The 20,078-nt window shown below is 44.8% G+C and overlaps 1 protein-coding gene across 6 annotated transcripts in view; it reads left to right on the top strand.

Moving 5' to 3' along the window:
• GRHL2 (grainyhead like transcription factor 2) overlaps positions 1 to 20,078 on the top strand; it is a 162,206-nt gene that overhangs the window by 126,387 nt on the left and 15,741 nt on the right. For 5 of the 6 annotated variants that reach the window (XM_047725823.1, XM_047725822.1, XM_047725817.1 and 2 more), the window contains exons 10-13: positions 198 to 285; positions 730 to 869; positions 4,894 to 4,925; positions 17,014 to 17,108. In XM_047725823.1, the coding sequence (XP_047581779.1) occupies positions 198 to 285; positions 730 to 869; positions 4,894 to 4,925; positions 17,014 to 17,108 (355 nt within the window). The remainder of the gene's footprint in view (positions 1 to 197; positions 286 to 729; positions 870 to 4,893; positions 4,926 to 17,013; positions 17,109 to 20,078) is intronic. The other variant, XM_047725818.1, reaches the window with a different exon arrangement.

Here is a 20,078-nt window from a genome sequence, read left to right as displayed (position 1 = left end):
GGAGGTCGAAATGTAGTACAGACTAAGGATCTGTTTCAGCCTTCAGAATCTTGGCCTGACCTCCCTAGGGGCACAGAAATGGGGCTGCCTGCTCTCCCTTTACCCCTGCTTTGTTTCTTATCCTACAGACTTGTCTATGGACGCTGTTTTTGCATGCTCTGATAACATAGCTGGCATTGTTTGCTTTTCCCTCTTAGGGAGCAGAAAGGAAAATCCGAGACGAAGAGAGGAAGCAGAACAGGAAGAAGGGGAAAGGCCAGGCCTCCCAAACCCAGTGCAACAACTGTGAGTGTTGCTGAGGGGGGGGGGTGGGCTCTGGCCAGGCCATGTCCCCTCGCGGGGACAGGTGGGAAGAAGTGGGTGGTGGGAGAAATGATGGGTGTGTGAGGGATGGCCGGCTTTTCCCTAGCCATGAAGACTGGGTGACTTGTCTCTGTGAAAAGCAAATGGGATCCCATGATCACAGATTGTTTGTGCTGGGAGGGACTTTGTAATATCACGGAGCCCAACATCTTCCTCCTCCAGATGAGGAATCTAGGCACGAGAGGCTCTCCAGAGTGCTCGCCCAGAGCTCACGCGCTTTCTGTTGGTTTGGCAGTGGGAAATGGGGCGATTGTAAAATGTGTTCACATCTGTGGCTTTTGGAAAGCTTCAGAGGGGACAAGAGGGAACTCAGACTAGGGCTTACAGCTGAGAGCTCCTAGTCACACATAACCCTCTCACGTCCAGCCTCTGATGGGAAGTTGGCGGCGCTGCCTTTACAGAAGAAGAGCGACATCACCTACTTCAAAACCATGCCCGACCTGCACTCACAGCCAGTGTTGTTCATACCCGATGTTCACTTCGCAAACCTGCAGAGGACAGGACAGGTAGGCTCTACCTGCTAACATCCACCTGCCCTCCCTCCCTGGGTCAGTGGAACCTTAAGACTGAATCACGTCAGGCAGTGTTGACCTTGAAAATAACCTTTGTACTGCACGTGCTGCCTGAAAAGCCAGTCATTCCCTAAGAAAATGGATTTGTATAGAAAGGAATGTCTCAGGAGAGGAAACTGACTTAGTAAGGGGAAGAAGAGAGTGAGCTGATAGTGGTGAAGTGTTGACAAAGCAGTGAAAGCGGAAGAAAGTAAGGAGGCTGATAAACCTAGAGAAGTTTTGCGCTGTTCCAGGCTGTCCTTTGGTCCTGTGGAATTAGCCTGGTGCAACAGAGCTCCATCTAATGGTGGAAAATTGAACTGCACCCAGAGCTTCAGAAAGTTGCCCAAGAGGAAAAATTTTTTGATTACATAAAACCATACCAACAGTTTTCCCCCTAGTAAATTAACAGTTCCCATTGAATACATAAATCACTCCACACCAAAAGAAAAACGAGATTGTAGACAAGCCTTTTTAAAAGTAATTCTTGTCTTCTGGTTATATCTACAAGCAAAGTTAAAGAGCTAAAATTAAAATAACATAAACACCCAGTAATCAACTCAGTATGGTAGCTCAAGTTGATGAAATATTAGGTGTCCACTAAAATTATAATTATGTAAATTATGTAGCAATATAGGAACTAGTTACAATAACATTTATTGCAAGAAAAAATTAGCATACCCTTTTGTGTCTATACTGTGATTCTAGATATATATCTGAACTTGAATGTAACAAAAATTGTAACATTTGATGTTAAGTGATGGATGATTTTTTTCTTTCTTTAATATTTTTAGTATTATTTTTTTATGTGATAAATTAGAGTCATAAAAATATGTACTTGCCTAGCATTAGCCTGATTTGTCCTTCAGTAAATCAGTTGGGTTTTAGTGAATCTTGTGTGGGTTAGCTTTCTTTTAAACTCAAAATCCTCCGAGGAAAAGTTTGTTTTGAGAAATGAGGCATACTGACATACTCAAGTTTTTCTCCCATTCTGAATGTTTCTCCCATTCTGAATGGAATTGACCTTAGTCAGGAGAGGAAATCATTATTAGCTCAACTTGCTCTTTCTGAAGAATATATTGTCCTTCCCCGTGTTGTTGCATTGTAGGTATGAAACAAAGCAGTTACACAAGCAAGGCTTCTTTGTTGCTGTTCATGACAGAACATGGTTACAAAATACATCTAGTTTTTTTCTTAGAGTACATTCCACTAAAAACTAATTTAACAATCTCATCTTGTCTTACTTGTTTGATAGGAACAAGGTCACAAGGGAGAAAGAAGAATGTTAAGATTTATCAAGCTATGAGGACCAGCACCTCATTTTAATTTATTTTTTTTAATTTCTAAGTGTTTGGTGATTTGTTCATTTACCGTCTTAGCCCCATAGGATTTTATGAAGCTGGGTATCCGTACTTTCCAGAAGAAGGGATAATTCAAATTGTTCTTAATGTTTACCGTCATGATTCTGGCTTTGGCTCTGTGTCAAAGCTGACAGCCTGACCTGTTCTCTTGGCAATGTTTCCCTGAAATATACAAAGCTGTAAATAAATCTTCAGAGGAAAATTGACCAAATCTGTGAGTCTTCTGGCCTCACTTGGCCTCTCCATATCCGAACTGGGTTCCTAGTCTGTGGCCAAATCAGAAGGAAAATGTAGCCCGTATAGTTTATTAGGTTTTTCTGTTTATTTTTTTATTTTTTTATTTTACAGTTTATTGGTTTTAGCATTTGCAGAGCAGCTCACTCAGCACCCCCAGGTCATGGGCAAAGTTCAGTTCTGCAGTCTGGGGCCACCCTGGCAGAGCCCTCAGGCTTCCCCTGTGGCCTTGGAGTCAGAGTGAAGGGGGTCAGTGAGGGAGCCTGCTGAAGCTCTGGGCAAGGAAGGAGCACAGTCAGCTGTGCTCTGGAACAATGCGAGAATAGTCCATGATTGATCGACTTACTTGGTTGGCCCAAGGACAGGAGCACCTATACTGTGGCTGGTTGGGACTTAAAATCTGCCTTTTCTTTGAAGAGCTAGAAAGCAGGGAGATGGGTCCAGAGGCAGGAGGGAAGCCGACAGTGCCCTGATGTCAGAAGTGGGTGTGGGGAGGTGGCTCATTTTGACATCCAAGACAAGATCCAGCTGTGGCAGGTCAAGTCCCAGATGCTCACTGGGGAATGCCTTTAAAAACAGGAGCTTGGGAGAAATTGTGAGATACAGAGGCATCATCTTTCTGATTGGACTTCCTCAAGGCACCTGAACCCAAGGAGGACTTTGCTCTTCCCTCATACCCTCAAGAGCAGTCTTCCCTGTTGTAGTTTGTAAACCACCTTTCCCCAAAACCACAGGCATGCTTGATAAGAATTCAGGTTCCCAAGTTCCATTCCAAGTGTTTTTAATCAAAATCTCTGAAGAGGGTTCCATACTTTTTATGCACTCTAAAGCTTGAGAAACGCACTCTAAAAATTAAATTCATATCACTAAGACCTAGAGCCTACAAGGAAGATACAGTGGGTCACTGTGTGAGAGAAGTGACAGTGCAAGGGCGGGGATAGGGACAGTGTGGTAGAGGCCATTCAGGAGGGCGGGAAAACTCTTAAGTGAAGGCTGCTTCCTTTTAGGGTCACCAGTCAACTTTGCAGAGAGCTCTCCATGACCCTGTCACACAGAGAGAGCAGATGCATTACGTTGCGTTTAAAGAAATTAGCAAAAGCAGGCCAATGTCAGGATCTTTTTCCAAAAAAATCCAGTTTTGTGGCCAGTGCTGTGGGCCAGGCTCCCTGGCTTATGTGGGCCATTCCATATGCACCTAAATAGACAGTCCCATTTCTAGAACATCACCAAGGCGGAAACTCCAGTGCCACATTGAAGCCTGGGGTATGGCGGAAGAAAACAGCTTACCTTTGCTACTTTCTGTTAAAAAGGAACAAAGTACACAATACCACAATAGACATAAACAGTTTTAAGAGGGTAAGTTCCCGGTGGAAATCTTACTAATGACTAGAATGGCTCATGCCCAAGGAGTCCCGGGTGGCCGGCTCTGTTATACCGTGAAGTCAGGGAGTGACAGCATCCCAGGCACTGCCAGGAGCCTTTGAGAAGTACATCTGCACCGGCAGAGACTACTGAAATTAAAATGTAAATGTCTGATGCTAACTTGGGTCTCGCCCTTCACCGGAACAAAGATGATCCCGAAACACGTAGATGAAGCTCAAGAAAGGCCTGCAGTTCATGTTCATAAATAATTGGCTCACGTGGACCTACATGCATACCAGGTCCCCTCTGGAGTTCTGTAGTTTCATAAAATAATAAAGATGCTTCATAATTTCTCTAAATCTGATTCTGCCTGCCACAGGGCTGACCACTGAAAGGAATCTGTTCTCAGAAGTCTTCTGGCCTGGAGCACCTCCTAGAGCTACATGGCATTTCCCCAGCCTGAGGACAGTCGACTTTAAATGTCTGTGGTTGTGGAATGCCAGAAAGGCCCAGGCCCTTTTGGGGAACCAACAGAGAGGCCTGGGGTTACTGCCACACTGCCCTGGGACTCTGGCTCCCGTCTCTTCCCCAGAGCATAGTGTCTGTAGTCAGCTCACCTCTGGACCCAATGGGATTGGCTACTCACAGGCCTTGCTCCAGAGCCTTTCTAAACAATGATTTGTAGATTCTGCTAAAGTAGATCTTTAATATCAAAAGCAAGGGCTGGCTTAGAACTGTAAGTAATCTGATCAGAATGACCTGAGCTAGAAATAATCAGATTTCCAATTTTACTTCCTTAAAATCTAAGAAATAACCCTAGGGAGAATGTGGGGTTAAAGTTGTATTTCCTTGGACATGCGCGCATGTGTGCGCACACACACACACGCACACACAGCATCATGACACAGATTTGCCTATCGTCTTCTTTAAGACAGAGTGAGAGCCTAGGAAAGTCCGGATCATGTGATATATTTCCATTTCTTGCGTCTGACCTACAGTAAGCCTATTGTTTCTTCCCACAGGTGTATTACAACACGGATGATGAACGAGAAGGGTAAGACACTCAGTCCTTTCGCCTTACGTCCAGAGTCAGTTCATGGCAGTAGAAATGGCTCTTGGAGCACAGGATAACCATGGACTTAGAGCTGAGAAATGAGAAAGGCTTGACCCTGGGGCTGTCGCAGAGGAAGGCTAGGGAAATGTTGTTCTCCTTCCAACCTTTCCTTATCTCTCTTTTTTCTGTGATCTGCCTTTGAATAACTAGCTATTTTTCTGAGTGACCCATCGCTTAGATTTTGCCTTTTCACCAGTAATCCAGTTACTGTCATCTCTGCCCCAACACAAGATCAGGGTGAGCGTGGGGTGGGAGCCAGGGAGACAGCCTGACCTGCCTAGTCAGTAGTGCTCAGGTCACCCACGTGGATCTCTTCAAGCCCTCACTGTGGGAGATGGCCCAGGGCTAGTGGCGAGGCTAGTGTGAATGAAGCTAGGGAGGCTGAGAACCTAGTCACCGTCCTTGGGATTGTCGGTAAGGAAGCGTTTACATGGAGTCACTAAGGCTCCTAAGTATCTTGCACATCGAGTTTCTGCATAGTGCTTTCTGTGCATTTGCTCATTTTATATACTCCTGGAATTTTAGAAACAAAAGGGAATCTTCGAGGTCATTTAGCTGACCCTCTCTTCTAAGCAGTGTAACACAGTACCCCCCATTTTTGATAGGGAGTCAGGCAGCTTCTACTCGTATACTCTCACTGAATGTAAGACAGCTCTGACACCATTGGACAGTGGCAGCTCTCAGAAAGTTCGTTTGTTGAACTGATGTCTACCTTCACCCACTGACTCTAATTCTGCTCTAGAGAAGCCCCATCCATTTCTCTTCATTCAAACATGGTTTTACATCTCAACATCCCCACTCCAGGAGATACCACGAAATTTTTTATAGTTTCCCTAGAACTGGCTCTCAGAAATAAATATCTGTTCTCAACCATATGAGATGGAGATTATACTGGGATAATTTCTTCTTGTGACCTGAACCCTTTTTCCTCTTAAAGCAACCTAGAACTACCTTCATTTTTCAATATCCTATGTTATATTACATTACCACTAAAATCTTGGTTTGCATTCTGTCTGTGTAACTGAAGTCTCCAGATCATTTTATTCAGACTATGATCAAACCAGGGCTTCCCTGTGCTTATGCAATTAGTATAATTATTTATAAAACATTTCTCGGTGAAGTAAGTAGAGCAGATATCACTGAGTTCATTTCCTAGAGCAGAGTTTGGTAAACTACAGCCTGAGGGCCAAGTCAACCCATCACCTGTTTTTGAACAGTCCATAAACGTTGTTTTTTCTTTTTCTTTTTCTTTTTCTTTCTTAAGTAGGCTCCATGCGCAGGGCAGGGCTTGAACTCATGACGCTGAGATCAAGACCTGAACTGAGATCAAGAGTTGAACATTTCACCAGCTGAGCCACTCAGGCACCCCATCTGCAAATGTGTTTAAATGGTCAAAAAAAAAAAAAAATCCAAAAGAAGAATAATATTGTGTGACAAGTAAAAATTAAATGAGATTCAAGTGTCTCTAAAGTTTCATTGGAACACAGCCATGTTAATTCCATTATGTCTTGTCTGTGGCTGCCTTCCTACTGCAACATCGGAGCTGACTAGTTGCAACAGAGATCTGTGTAGGCTGGAAAGCCTAAATATTCACTAATCTGGCCCTTTACATAGGAAAAAGTGTGCCACCCTCTGGTGGGTAGAGAAGTTCAAAGGACTCAAAGAATTCCCCAGCTGGTTAAGTGCAGAACCTTGCCCAGCACCTGACCTCTAAATTCAGAGTTCTGAATTTTCTAAATACCTAATTAAATCGTTCTTTTTATCTTGGCACATAGGTAATAGATCCCCAGTGGCTGGAAGGAGCAGAAAGATTAGCACTATCCATTCTCATCTGTTACCTACTTTACCAGGGACCATGTGGCGTGATGGAAAGAACAGTGATTCTGAGCTTAGGAAGCCCACGTTCTACTCCGGGGCCATGGCTTACCAACGTGAGGCTTTGGGCTGGCTCCTTGACCTTTGGCCTTCGGTTTCCTCAGCTGTAAAATGAGGCTCTTGGATGAGGTGACCTTCGAGTTCTCATCTAGCGCTCTATTTACTCTATTGTACTATTCCCTTCTCCCGGAGAAGTTAGCCTCGTCCGGGAGAAGTGCCTGAGACCTGAGTGCTGCCTCATGTGCACACCTCCCCTGGCACAGCCCACACAGCCCTTCCTAGCAAGCTGGCAACGTTTAGGTGGCCAATGACCTATTTCTAACTCGTCTGGCTTGGCCTCTCTGTAGGAATTACCCTCTGCTGTTGCATAATCATGAGGCCTGAGGCCTGAGCCTCTGTCTCTCATTCGTCTAGTTAGAGTTCGGTTGAGCACAGTAGGTGGCCTTGGAGCCCCAGTGCTAGTACAGGGTTGGTATGTGGCCATCGTTATATGTAGAAGTAATAGTTAACATTCACTAGCTGTCTTGGCTAGGCACTGTCCTAAGTGCTTTGTATGCATCGTTGGGTTGAAGTCTCCCAAAATTCCAATGGGGAAGATGCTGTCATGGCCTCCACTTTATAATGAGCAGCAGAGCTTAGGACCGAGAAGTGTCCTAAGTCTGAGTCACGCAGCTGGCAGTGATAGAGGCAGGATCGGAACCCCGCCTAGTGGTGCTCCACTCTTAGCAGGTGCTCCTGCTCTTAGTCATCAGGCCCTGTCACCTCGCTCTCTTAATTCTTGATCCGTGGCTGCCAGGGAGGCCCAGAGAAAGGCCCCGCCCCCTGTTGTCATTGCTTTCTGGTCTTGACCAAGGCACACCCTTGGCTCACCCTTTGGAGAGCAGGACCCAGACTGTGACAAGCCCAGGTGAGGGTACCTGGGAGAGGGGGCCAGTGCTCTGAGCCCCGAGGAGTGCCACCTGCCCTGGCACTCGCAGAGCCTCCATCACGGCTGTCTCTGGCCAGTTCAGTGCTCCCTGCCAAGCAAGAGCCGTTAGTATGACAGCATCTTGTTAAGAGCTGGGAAGCCGCGTTGGCTCAACCACAGCCAGAGGAGGTAGCACAGTGAGGCCCGCCGCTCCCTACCCTGGCTGCTCGGAGGCCCCCATGGTACGAAGACACAGGCTTGTTCACAAGCACAGCCCGGGGCCTCCAGTGCCAGCAAAGCTGGGTGTAATTAAAGCAGGAAAGTAGAGGAAACGCAGATGAGGTGGGAGGGGGAGCCATCATCAGTCACGTGCCCAAACGGGACAAAAAGGGGAACACCTGTTTGCTTCTGCCTCTCTGATGATAAAGTGAGTATGGGGAGGGTGACTTCTGGTGCTGAGTTTGGGCATCAGCAGAGCCCACCCAGGTTTGTTTCCTAGGCAGGGGATCCGAGTTAGATGCAGAGGCCCTGGACAGCACTTCTTAGCAGCAGGCCTCTTGCTGCAGTTTGGAATCAGCTGGGAGTTAAAAAATAACTCACATAGGGGTAGCACCCCCAGGGATTTCTATTTCATTGGCATGGGGTACAGCTTAGGTAGGGAGACCTTTCCAGAGTCCCCAGGTGATCCTGATGCCCGGCAGTGTGTGTGAGGTTCTCTGCCCTGGAGCCAGCCAGCCGTGATCTGAATCAGACCGTTACAAGCTCCATAACTTAGTATAACGACTTTGTGCAGTCTCATCTAAAAATAGCAAATGATAATACCTAGCTGGTAGTCTGTTGAATGTCCTAGCGTGTGGGAGAGGCTTTCAAGGGGGAAAAAAAATCATGGCTGTTATTATTGTGGCTAAGGTTCCTTTTCAAGCCCCCAGTAAATGATACTTAACTGAGAAATGGAAGAGAGGGGGAGGAAGAAGAATGGAAAGAACAAGCCAGACAGGAAGAATTTTCTGTGGAATATGGGCTCTTAACCAGGGATCCATGAAACCCTGGGTTTTTTTATGGGGAAGAGGAAGGGCTTTAAACCCCTTGAAATCATATGCAAATTGCTATGCAAATGTCACACATGGTGGGAAATGCTGTTCTAGTCCATTACTTCAGGGGATCTGGTCCCCATGCCCATCTGACCTCTAGTTCTTGGAAAACCATTCTTGCCTTAATCTCTTGTTCACAGTTGTCCCCACAGAGGGGTCCCCCATTCCAGCTTACAGTGGGGTCCCTTCAAGTCCAGCACCTTTTTAGATTTCACACTGCATTTGGGGCACAGGGACCCTTGGCAAGTGTGTCTGGAGGACAGTGGTTTTCCTCCAAGAATCTGCCATCACCATGGTGCTGATTGGAATCCTCAGACCACAGTCCTCTCCAAAAATTTCTCTTATCCCCTTGTTTCTTCTCAAAGGCACACCACCTTGGGGCTGCCTTGTATTATCTCCTCAAAAGCTGAAACTTCAGGAGAAGGAAAAGGTTGGGCAGGGCAACCACCACCCTGTGGATTGGTCCCATACCAGCTCAGGGAGAGAGCTGCCCAGGATGACATCACTCATCTTGCTGAAGGATGCCAGTAGAGGGCCTTGCCATTCCTCTTGCAGGAGGGAGAGTCCTGTAGATATTGCCAGACCAAACCATGAGCTTGGTTACAGTGTTGCTGAGAAGAGCCAGTTCTGGTGCTCATCTACCATGGAAGCAAACACTTTGGCTAAAGTTCAGGACCCTTGGAGAAGTTAGAGATTATTAACCAATCACCAGTGAATGCATTTAATCAACATAATATTAAATCTAAAAAGTCATTGCCCTGTGTTCATCTGCACAAAATAAAAGTCTTCTAGCATTCTAACTACTTTTTTTTTTAAGATTTTATTTATTTATTTGTCAGAGAGAGAGAGGGAGAGAGAGCAAGCACAGGCAGACAGAATGGCAGGCAGAGGGAGAAGCAGGTTCCCTGCCGAGCAAGGAGCCCGATGTGGGACTCGATCCCAGGACGCTGGGATCATGACCTGAGCCGAAGGCAGCTGCTTAACCAACTGAGCCACCCAGGCGTCCCAGCATTCTAACTACTTTTTAAAGGAACGCTTTCACAGAGCTCCAAGTGCTTTGCTTTGATAAGGTTCTCAGGGATGCTAAGCAAACTACGAAATCGTAGCAAGGTATACTGGGCTCACAAGGTGGTTAAAAATAAAGGACAGCTCCCCCCAGTTTCCCAAGGAAGAGCTGAAAACATAAATTAAAGCTTTAGGGCCAGTTTGAATCATTAAACCATATGGATATTGCCAAAAGAATCAATGATTTACTGGTACTTGCTTTGTTCATTTAATTAACCTACATTTAAAGAGTAACGTAATTTAGAAATGTCTGTTACATTTTATGAAACACTTTTTTTTCTGAGTTCTTTACAATTCATCTTTGACATAGGGTCTTTATCATCACTAAAATTAAATGTTTTGTGTCATCTCACACTATTTATCAGGGGAATTCTTTCCCACTACTGTCAAAATAGAGATACAGCACTTTTTAAATCCTTATCTTCAAGACTGTCCTCAGAAATTTTATCCCAAGCCACAGATACTGATTTTTATAACATAGAAATAACTACACAAGTGTCTGCCACAAATCTGCCTCCCACTTTCAATTGTTTTTAATTAAAATTTTTATTTCATGATAATAGATCCATATGCCATTGTTAAGAAGCCCACCCCCTTTTTGACTGATATATTTTTATTTTTTACTGTTAAGCATTGCATTAAAAAATTCACCCAGTAATTCTCAAATCTGCATCAGATAAGCAAGGGAGGTTTTAAAAAATATGTAAATTATTTTCATCAGTTTCTTACATTCATACCAGTTGTTCTTGCTTGTATACTAGTTTGCTCTTTTGCAAACTGGAAGATTTGAACTAAAGACTCCTTTTATAAATTTAACCCATATTAACTCTTTCCACTGCTCTTCATTTCTTCCTCGACTTCTCTGTTTTTCCTTGGGATTTTTTTTTCCTGCTGCCTGAAGAACTCTGTTTGACATTTTTGTTGCTATTGTTGTTGTGGAACTTTTGGCAAAGAAATCTCTCATAGTGTTTGTTTATTATAAATGCTTTTATTTAATGGTCAGTTTTGTAGGTTATTCTTGCTAAATACCAAATTCCAGTGTCAATTACTTTCTTTCAGTTTTGGTTTCCATCATTACTGTGGAGAAATCGTGTATCTGTCTTATTGTCACTGTTTCAAATGTGATTCCCATCCTTCCTCCCTCCTTTCCTTCTTTCCTTCCTTCCTTTCTTCCTTTCTCCCTCCTTTCCTTCCTTCCTTCCTTTCTTCTTCCCTCCCTCCCTTCCTTCCTCCTTTCCTTCCTTCCTTCCTTCCCTCCCTTCTTCCCTCTCTCCTTCCCTTTCTTATTGTTTGAGATGACTGCTTTAAAATGTTTTCCTTTCTTTTAGTTTTTTCAGAATTTTTATTAAGATGTTCCTACCTGTAGGTTTCCTTTATTTTTTTTCCTGCTTGGTATCTTATAGCACCTACTGAATCTGTGGGTTGATGTCTTTCATTAGTTTGGGAACAATATCAGCTATTATCTCTTCAAACAGTGCTTCTTTTTTTTTTTTTTAAGATTTTATTTATTTATTTGACAGACAGAGATCACAAGTAGGCAGAGAGGCAGGCAGAGAAAGAGAGAGGAGGAAGCAGGCTCCCTGTGGAGCAGAGAGCCCAATGTGGGGCTCGATCCCAGGACCCTAGGATCATGACCTGAGCTGAAGGCAGAGGCTTTAACCCACTGAGCCACCCAGGTGCCCCCAAACAGTGCTTCTTAAGTGTTCTCTCTCTGCACTCCTTTGAGATTTAAAATGTATATTAGAATGTTTTATTGTGTCCCTGTGTTTTTTATGTGCTTTTCTGAAACGTACATCTTCTTTGCTCACCCTTTGTCAACCTGGATATTTTCTATTGATCTAATGAGTTCTTAATTTCAGTTATCGTACTTTTTAGTTCTAGGGTTTACACTTAATTGGTTTATTTATTTTAATAGATTCCAGCTCTATATGTCTTGACACTTGTATTCATGACCACAATGACAATTATTTTTAAGTTCACATCTGGTAACTCACTAAGTGTGTTTTCTGTGGGCCTGTTTCTATCGCCTGGTTTTCTCTTGGTCCTGTTTATTATTATATTTAATAAGCATTAGTTGAATGGTGAACGATGTATATAAAAATTATGGAAGATTTAGCTGACCATGTTTTTCTCTTATGAAGGTTTTCCCTGTCCTCTGGTGTGCAGTCTGAATGAATGCAGATTACTACTCCATTTGGGACAGAACTGACCTTAAGCTAGGTTGCAATTTGTATTAGCCTCAAACTACTTCATCCTAACCCCAAGACTAGCTCTGATGGACTTTCTCTGGGCCCTCTTCCTTGGTGGGATCTGAAATCTGATTTTTGTCTCTTTCACACGGGGAGACTACTAAAACCTCCTCTATGATTTTCAAGGACTTTCTGTTTAATTTCTTAGGTTCTTGTCCTCTACAGTTTAGGGGCTTGGCAGGTATCTCAAAAGGAAGACTGCATTGTCTGGTTTGCTTCTCTGTGCTTGCTTACTCTCTGGAAGTTTTTCCATAAGTCCTAGATGCCTTTGCAGCCCCAAACACCAATTTCTATTTCTCTAACGCTGTAAGATTACCAGAAGCTGTGCAAACATTTTAATCCTTGCATATGGGCCTCAGCTGGGGTTCTCACCTTCTGTTCCCCGTCAAGAACTGGCAGATGCTCTTGAGGGGACGGTGGCTCACTGACGACCAGCTCATCTCTCTGCATTCCCTTCCCTGAGACCTAGGCTTCTCCAGCCCTGACTGCCCCATCAGCAGTCTCCACTACTTTCAAGAGGTCTTCTGTCTGCTGTTTAATTTTATACAGTTTTCACATTGTTCTTGGCTAGAACATTGGCTTACCACCAGCTGCGTGTCATCAGGACCAGAAATACCTGTATTTCCTCTTCAGACGACCCTACTGGGGCCTACTAACCTCATCATTTATTACTTGGCATTTTTGAGCTCTTAACTGTAGTAATCATTACTAAATCTAGGTGTGGCTTTTGTTTGTTTTGCTCATTCTGCTAGAGGAGTTCTGTCAATACCCCAGATTAGTGTTGATTAAAGTCATTTTGGGATGATTGCCCCAAGAGTAATTTGTTCCTGAAATTAATTGAGATCCTACTCCATACTGTGAGGGACCTTGGAAGACTTGAACACAAGAGAGTCTCCTCTTTTCCAAGGCTAACAGGGGAGGAAGCTCACTTTATTTGGGGGCATACATGGTAATTGGCACATGTAGATGTGAAATAGACAAACTGTGTCTCCATGGTGCCTGCATCTTGTTTTTGCACTTCGGTGCCTCAGCACTTGGCATGAATGGCTAGAGCAGCTCAGCCTGGCGGGTGTGGCCAGAGACCCAGGCTTTAGATCCGAACACCTTAGCAGTTCTTTGCTTCTATCTCAGGGACTCTCTTTCCCTGAGACTGACCCCACAAGGCAATGGCTTCATATGCTGCTGAACCCGGAGTCACCCCAATATTAGCCACATACGTGCCAGTGAGATAGAGACTGACGTCAGAGAAAGCGCCTTCTCCTGGTTCTCCAGTCCATCAGTGGTACAGCACAGCGTAATTGGACAGGACATGGGGAGACCTGAAAAATTTGTGTTCTTTTCATCTATCAAATGGGTCTGTCATACCTGCTCCTCTTTTCTTGCTTTGCTTTGAAAATAAATGAAACATTTGAATCCAGACCACACAAACTTATTGACTCCTGCGAGTTTTATAGATTGGAAATTGTAAAAAAGCATTTTTGAACTCCCAAGAGAAGTGTGGTTTATCCAAGATGTTATTTTAATGGCAGAGTTTGTCATGACTCAGAATGGGGTGCTATCAAAAGCCAGCAGGACTGGAAGAATATAAATAAATGTTGCTTGGTGAGAAAAGGAAAATCACCAGTTTAGGAACCCTCACACAGCATGAGAGCATGTCTGGTGATATTTCAGGCTATTTACCAGCTATTAACCTACTGGTTGCTGGCAGTTGTGTGAATTGATTTTTAATCTTCTGCTCCCAAGGTCATGGTCATCCCATTTCCAAGATGCAATGGAATAACATGACCTGCTTTTATGATAAGGTAGTGAGGTGAAAACACAGGGAACAGTGCCCTAACAACTTAGTACCACTGTGAACTGGGACTTGAGTTTGAGTTTTCTCTCTAGTTGTTTTCACAATTTGACTTACTTGGGAATAAAAGAGAATGCTGATTCCTTTTTTTTTTTTTTTAAAGATTTTATTTATTTATTTGACAGATAGAGATCACAAGTAGGCAGAGAGGCAGGCAGAGAGAGAGGAGGAAGCAGGCTCTCTGCTCAGCAGAGAGCCTGATGTGGGGCTCCATCCCAGGACCCTAGGATCATGACCTGAGCCAAGGGCAGAAGCTTTAACCCACTGAGCCACCCAGGCGCTCTGAGAATGCTGATTCTTAATATCATTTCTCATACCCTCACATCATCATGTCAGATTTCCCGAGCACCTTTATCATGAGGTTGTCCCTCAAAGCTGCATTCTCTAAACAGCCTATCTTACTTGTTAGCCACATCACCCTACCCTTGCACACACTGAGCCTGACTTTGGTTTTCACTAAAATAGGGATAAGATTAACTGTTGCCCTGGCTGGCTCACATGGTATTCCTTAGACCTCAGTGACCAAGAAGATTTCAAGGACTTTATAAAATGTGAAGTCTTTTTAAAAAACTGAGAGACCCCATGGGCGCCTGGGTGGCTCAGTGGGTTAAGCCGCTGCCTTCGGCTCAGGTCATGATCTCGGAGTCCTGGGATCGAGTCCCGCATCGGGCTCTCTGCTCAGCAGGGAGCCTGCTTCCTCCTGTCTCTCTGCCTGCCTCTCTACCTGCTTGTGATCTCTCTCTGTCAAATAAGTAAATAAAATCTTTAAAAAAAAAAAACAACTGAGAGACCTCTTCAGAGCACTAGGCATATGAGATGATAAATTAAAGCATTGTTGGTTTAATAATTTAATAATATTTAATATTTATTATAATATATTATATAAAATATATGTTATATTTATATAAATTTATATTTATATATTATATAAATTTATATATTATGTATTTGGAATAAAAATTTATAATTTAATATAATATATAAATTATATAATAATAAATAAATAAATAAATAAATTATATAATATAATTTAAAAATTTATAATTTATAAAATAATAAAATAAAAATTATATATACTATATATTTATATTTATATTATGTTTATGATATATTAAACATTTAATATTTAATAATTTAATAGATTTAATAGAAATACTTTCTGGACCGTCCATAGTTTTGCACCTTGTGCTCTTTGTACCACTGGACCCCACCACTAGCTTGACTTGAGAATTGACAAATAGCTTCTTCATGACAATGATGCCAGTGGGGAATTGTCTTTGTAGCGGGGTTTTGTACTCTCTTGGAAGCGTCTCAGCTTCCCATGCAGGAAGCTTTTCCAACATGGGTCCTTCAATTGCACCAAAGTGCACTCTTTGCTCTCTGAGGGTCCAGGGAAACTTTGGTGTCTTTCAAGCTCTCTGCCATACTTATTCTTCTCCATATCTTGCTTTCTCTGATCTCTCCACCTTTATTGTCACTGTCATCGTCCTCTCTAACACTTCGGTAGCACTTACCGTATATCCAGCAATGGTGTCAAATTTATTTAATTCTTTTAACAGTCTCCTTTTAAAGACAAGGGATCTGAGGCTCATGGCAATTGAGGAACTTGTCTGTGTTCCCATAGCTGGTAAATTGTAAAGCAGGGGTTTAAACCAAAGACGTCTGGACCCAGAGTTCATGTCTTAATAATTCTGTTGAACTGCCTGTCTGGCACTGCTTCCTGTGCCTAGTTCCAAGAATCTCCAAAGAGAGAAAAAAATTTCCAAAAACCTGGCAACTCCCTTGAGGGCTTGAAGAATGGCAAGACTCCGTGAGCATTTTCTCCATATCTAAGCCAGTTCTGGCTGCTCTAGTAAAACACCACAGACGGGGGTGCTTACACAACAGAAATGTATTTCTCAGAGTTCTGGAGGCTGGAAGTGTGAGATCAGGTGCCCTTATGGTCGGTGTCTCGTGAGAACCCTCTTCTGGCTTGCAGATGGCCATCTTCTCACTCTGTCTCACAAGGCAGTCCTTTCTTCTTGGGCTGTTAATCCCATCATGGCAGCTGCACCTTCCTGTCCTAATTACCTTTCAAAGGCCTCACCCCTGAATGACATCTTACTGGAGAGTGTGTTTCAACATATGAATTTGGGAAGATACATACATGGCAGGCCACAACACTCAGCACCAATGACTTCTCTTCAGTGGTAGTCTGTGCTTCCCGATTTCTGTTCCTCCCCAGGACTCCTCCCCTTCCTTGGAGGAGGGTACTTCCCTAGAGGACCTAGAATGGACAGGAACTTCCGGAGGAAATGCAAAACCACCAGCACTGGCTTCTGCGGGGACATGTGGGGACTCAGCACCATATGGGGGTCCTGGAGATACTGAGACCCCCCCTTCCCAAGGAGGAGGGAGGGGCTGGGTGGTCGAGGTCTGAGTGTCTGGGGGAACTCCCACCACTGCAGTCTCGTTTGCTCCAACCAGATGGAGCCGTAGGACAGCAGGAAGTCAGGGCAGCCTCAGAACTGAGAACCAGCCTGGGAAGCCCGTCCCATTGCCAGCCACCCCCACTGTGCTCTTCAGGGGCTGGCAAGAGAGTGTGGGACACTCAGGCCCTAGCTCAGTGCAAGGAGCTCATAATTTGGAGATCACACAGACCACATTCACTCCTGCTATCCCCATCCCGGCCCTGATATTTGGAGTAGGAAGGGGGTTAGGTGCAGGACAGGACATGTAAAACCCAGGGGTCTCATCTTTGTGGATCCATATGCAGTAATGGGCAGTATGTCCTTGGTCCATGCCCTAAAGATGTTGGTGTGTGTGTTCTGCCCCTGACAGGGATGACTTGCAACCTGCAGGGGAGAGGAAGGAGGTTGCTGAGTGGATCCAGCTGTAGAGAACTAGGGATGGTACAAATAAAGGAAAAAGACAGAGCCAGACATGTACATGAACCTTTCTTGTGACTCCCTGCATGCTTTACTAACCAATTTCTGCTCATCTTTTCTAGCAGCAGTGTCCTTGTTAAACGGATGTTCAGGCCCATGGAAGAGGAATTTGGACCAGCACCTTCTAAGCAGCTGAAGGAAGAAGGGATGAAGCGAGGTATCTCCCCTCTGGCTTTCCAGGGTTACCCAGCCTCCCATCACAAACGGTGGGGGTGATTCACACAGAAGCCCGTGCAGCCCAGCCCAGACCCCATGGTTCACGGCTGGCCTGGGGTTGGTTACTGACGCAGGAACGCCACAGTCGGCCCCTTCACTTCCGGCCCTGTCCTTTGAAGCACCTTAAGCAAACATTTATTCTTTCTGGGCACTGTTCTTTCCTTTGCCTTGGGAGAAAGCTGCCGAAGGTACTGATGAGCCAGCAGTGAGGTCCAAGGTCAGGAAGAAGCTTTTACTGCACATGAGACAGTACTGTCTCTGAGGCAGTAGCGGCTGAGAATCGTTCCAGAGATGCAAACAGATAAAGGAGCCTGTTTCCTGACATCACAACTTCTTCACTTTCTTCGCTTTCTCTCAGGCAAGGGTCTTACCACTTCATCAAGAGAGTAAGAGAGGAAGTCAGAATGGGTCAGTGTTTCACTCTGCCTTTCGATACTGTACGTGACTCGCTGTCCTTCCTTGGAGGACGAGGAGGGTGTGGGGAATGGCCATTTCCCCTCCTGTCCTGTGGCCAACGCCAAGAGCTTCCAGAGATCTTAGACGTCCCATGCTGGACTTCCAGTGAGTCAGGCTACCCTGTTAAATATGGTCTCCATCCACACAGACTTGACTTTTTTTTTTTTACCGAGAAATTATATTTCTTTTCTGCTTGTTGTAACGGGATTTGCATAATGGTCAAGAGCATCCCCTCTGTAGCCTTTCTCAGCTCTCCAGAGTGGTACGACCTTGGGGAGACCCTCTGCTCCTTCGAGTCCTTGGTGTAAAAACAGGGATGATGAGAGTACGTACCTGTGGAGTTGCTGTGAGGACTGATGGAGTTCAGTGTATGTTGAACACGTCCTCCGGGTGCCTTCCACACAGAAAGCACTCTGTTCACTATTTCAGCTGTGACTTTTATTATTAGGTCTGGATCTAGTTACGTCTGTTCATTGTGAATAAGCAATTAGTGTTTCAAAATGGAAAGAGCATAAATACCTGGGTGGTGTTAATTACATTAGCAACATTTAAACCTTTTGAAAATTGGTTTCACAGGCTTCCCATCAAATATTCAGGTGCATTTCGGGCTTCGTTCTTGCATGCTTTTTCTATCACATACTTTAGAACGAAGGAAGAATTATATGGAAATCAGGAATCACACAGGCAAAAGTAATTGTAGCTTGCATCCATATTTAGTGCATGCTGGCTAGCCCAAAGGTTGTGTTTTTCAGGTTATTTTGAGATTGTGAAGTCAGTATAAAAATTGCCACTGGGAATTCTATTGGGCTGTGACAAAAAACAAGTCTACTGCCTTTGAAACATCTAAATCACAGAGACACACGAGGGCGCTGCAGGCTGCCAGGGGCTGAGCACGTGGTCTCCTGGGTGTGGCTTTCCTTTGGAAAAGGACAGTGGAGTTACTGTGCCCCTTGCCTGGAGCTCCCAGTCAGAGCTGGTCCTTGCCAGAACAAGAGGGATCAGGGTCACTGATGGTTCCCATTGTTTATTTTCTAGAAGTTCTCCAGGAGAGAAAATGATCATAATTATCACCAAAGCTGTCCTTTGTTGTTCTGCCTTTGTAGCCACTTCCCTGGGTGGCTCTGTGGGAGTTACTGGGAGCCTGCCCCTGCGGCTGTCTGCCTTTGCCCTAACGTCTGGGGTGCATGCTGGCCACCATCGCTGCGGTGGCTACTGTGAGCAGACGGATGCTTGTGCGCACAAGCCCCATGGCCCCATGGTTACCGCAGCTGCTGCCCAGGGCAAGCTGGGGAGGTGCTCTGTGAGCCCAGCGGGGGCGAGGGGGCACCACCCTGCCAGGCCTCTCTGCCACAGGCCACTAGAGTGCCTCTAGCCCCTTACCCCGACATCTGTAGCAGGGTGTCAGCCATACCATTTCAAAGACAAAGAGTTTAAAAGAAAAAAATCTGTAAATCCAATGGAAGCAGTACTCATTTTAATAGAATATGTTTGGGGTTCCCTTAGGGTCAGCCTGCTGGAAGTGACATTTTTCCGTTGGGGCTTGTGGGGAGAACCTATAGAATGTTCACTGTGACAGCCACCCCTCTTCTCAACTAATTGTCCTCATCTAGTTGTAACTGAGGTCCTCTGGTCTAATTGTTCCTCGTTATGCCACTGACCTTGAGACCTCTTATAATGCGAGTAGGCCACTGGATCGTTTGAGCTGAAATGAAGACTAGAAATATTCCTCTAAATTTTGAAATCTTTGGAGACACGTTCAACCTGTTTATTAAATTGGTAGTTTATTTTTATACTTAAAGAGAAGAAACTTTGCAATACTTCAGGGTTTTTTTTTTTTCTCTTTTGTGTCATACACAAACTGAACATCTGTTGCCTGCAGAGAGAAAATGTAGGCAGAGCCACCGTGCACCCACGTAGACTTGGCCTTCATGAAGCAGGCAGCATTACCGAGGTCCCTGGGGCCTGGGGAAGAGTGCGGGAAGGGGCAGGAGTTTGGGTTAGAGCTGGTTTCGGTTTCCATCTCTGACTTCATTCTTTTGGCTTGGTGGTAACCATGGCTCCATTGGTGCCTGACTGTGGTCGGAGGCTCAGCAGGGTTCTTTGGCTGCACACTCGTCCTGTAGTAGCCAGGCGGGAGGGGGCTGCAGCCCTGGCGCTTTTCTTTTCCTCTGCAGTTAGAACCAGAAGCCACATCATTGGAGGAGGGAGAAAGTGCAGTCCGCTCAGGGGGCTGGAGGGTCTCATGTGAATGGCAGTTTCTTTCTGGGAGCTAAGGCTCGTGCAGTTGCTGTAAGGAAGGGTGTCCACTGAGAGTGTCTTCTCCTCTCTCGTGGTGTCTGGGGCCACTACCATCTCTCCTAGTCTATTCATCATCAACTTGAGACTGTTAAGTTAGAGACGGTTACATTACAGAGAAGTGAGCAAAAAGCCACATTCCCCTTCGCAGAGGGCACGA

The sequence above is a fragment of the Lutra lutra genome, chromosome 4 (assembly GCF_902655055.1).
Source record: "Lutra lutra chromosome 4, mLutLut1.2, whole genome shotgun sequence".
NCBI classification, from domain to species: Eukaryota; Metazoa; Chordata; class Mammalia; order Carnivora; family Mustelidae; genus Lutra; species Lutra lutra.
This window is presented reverse-complemented; position numbering and strand designations above follow the sequence as displayed.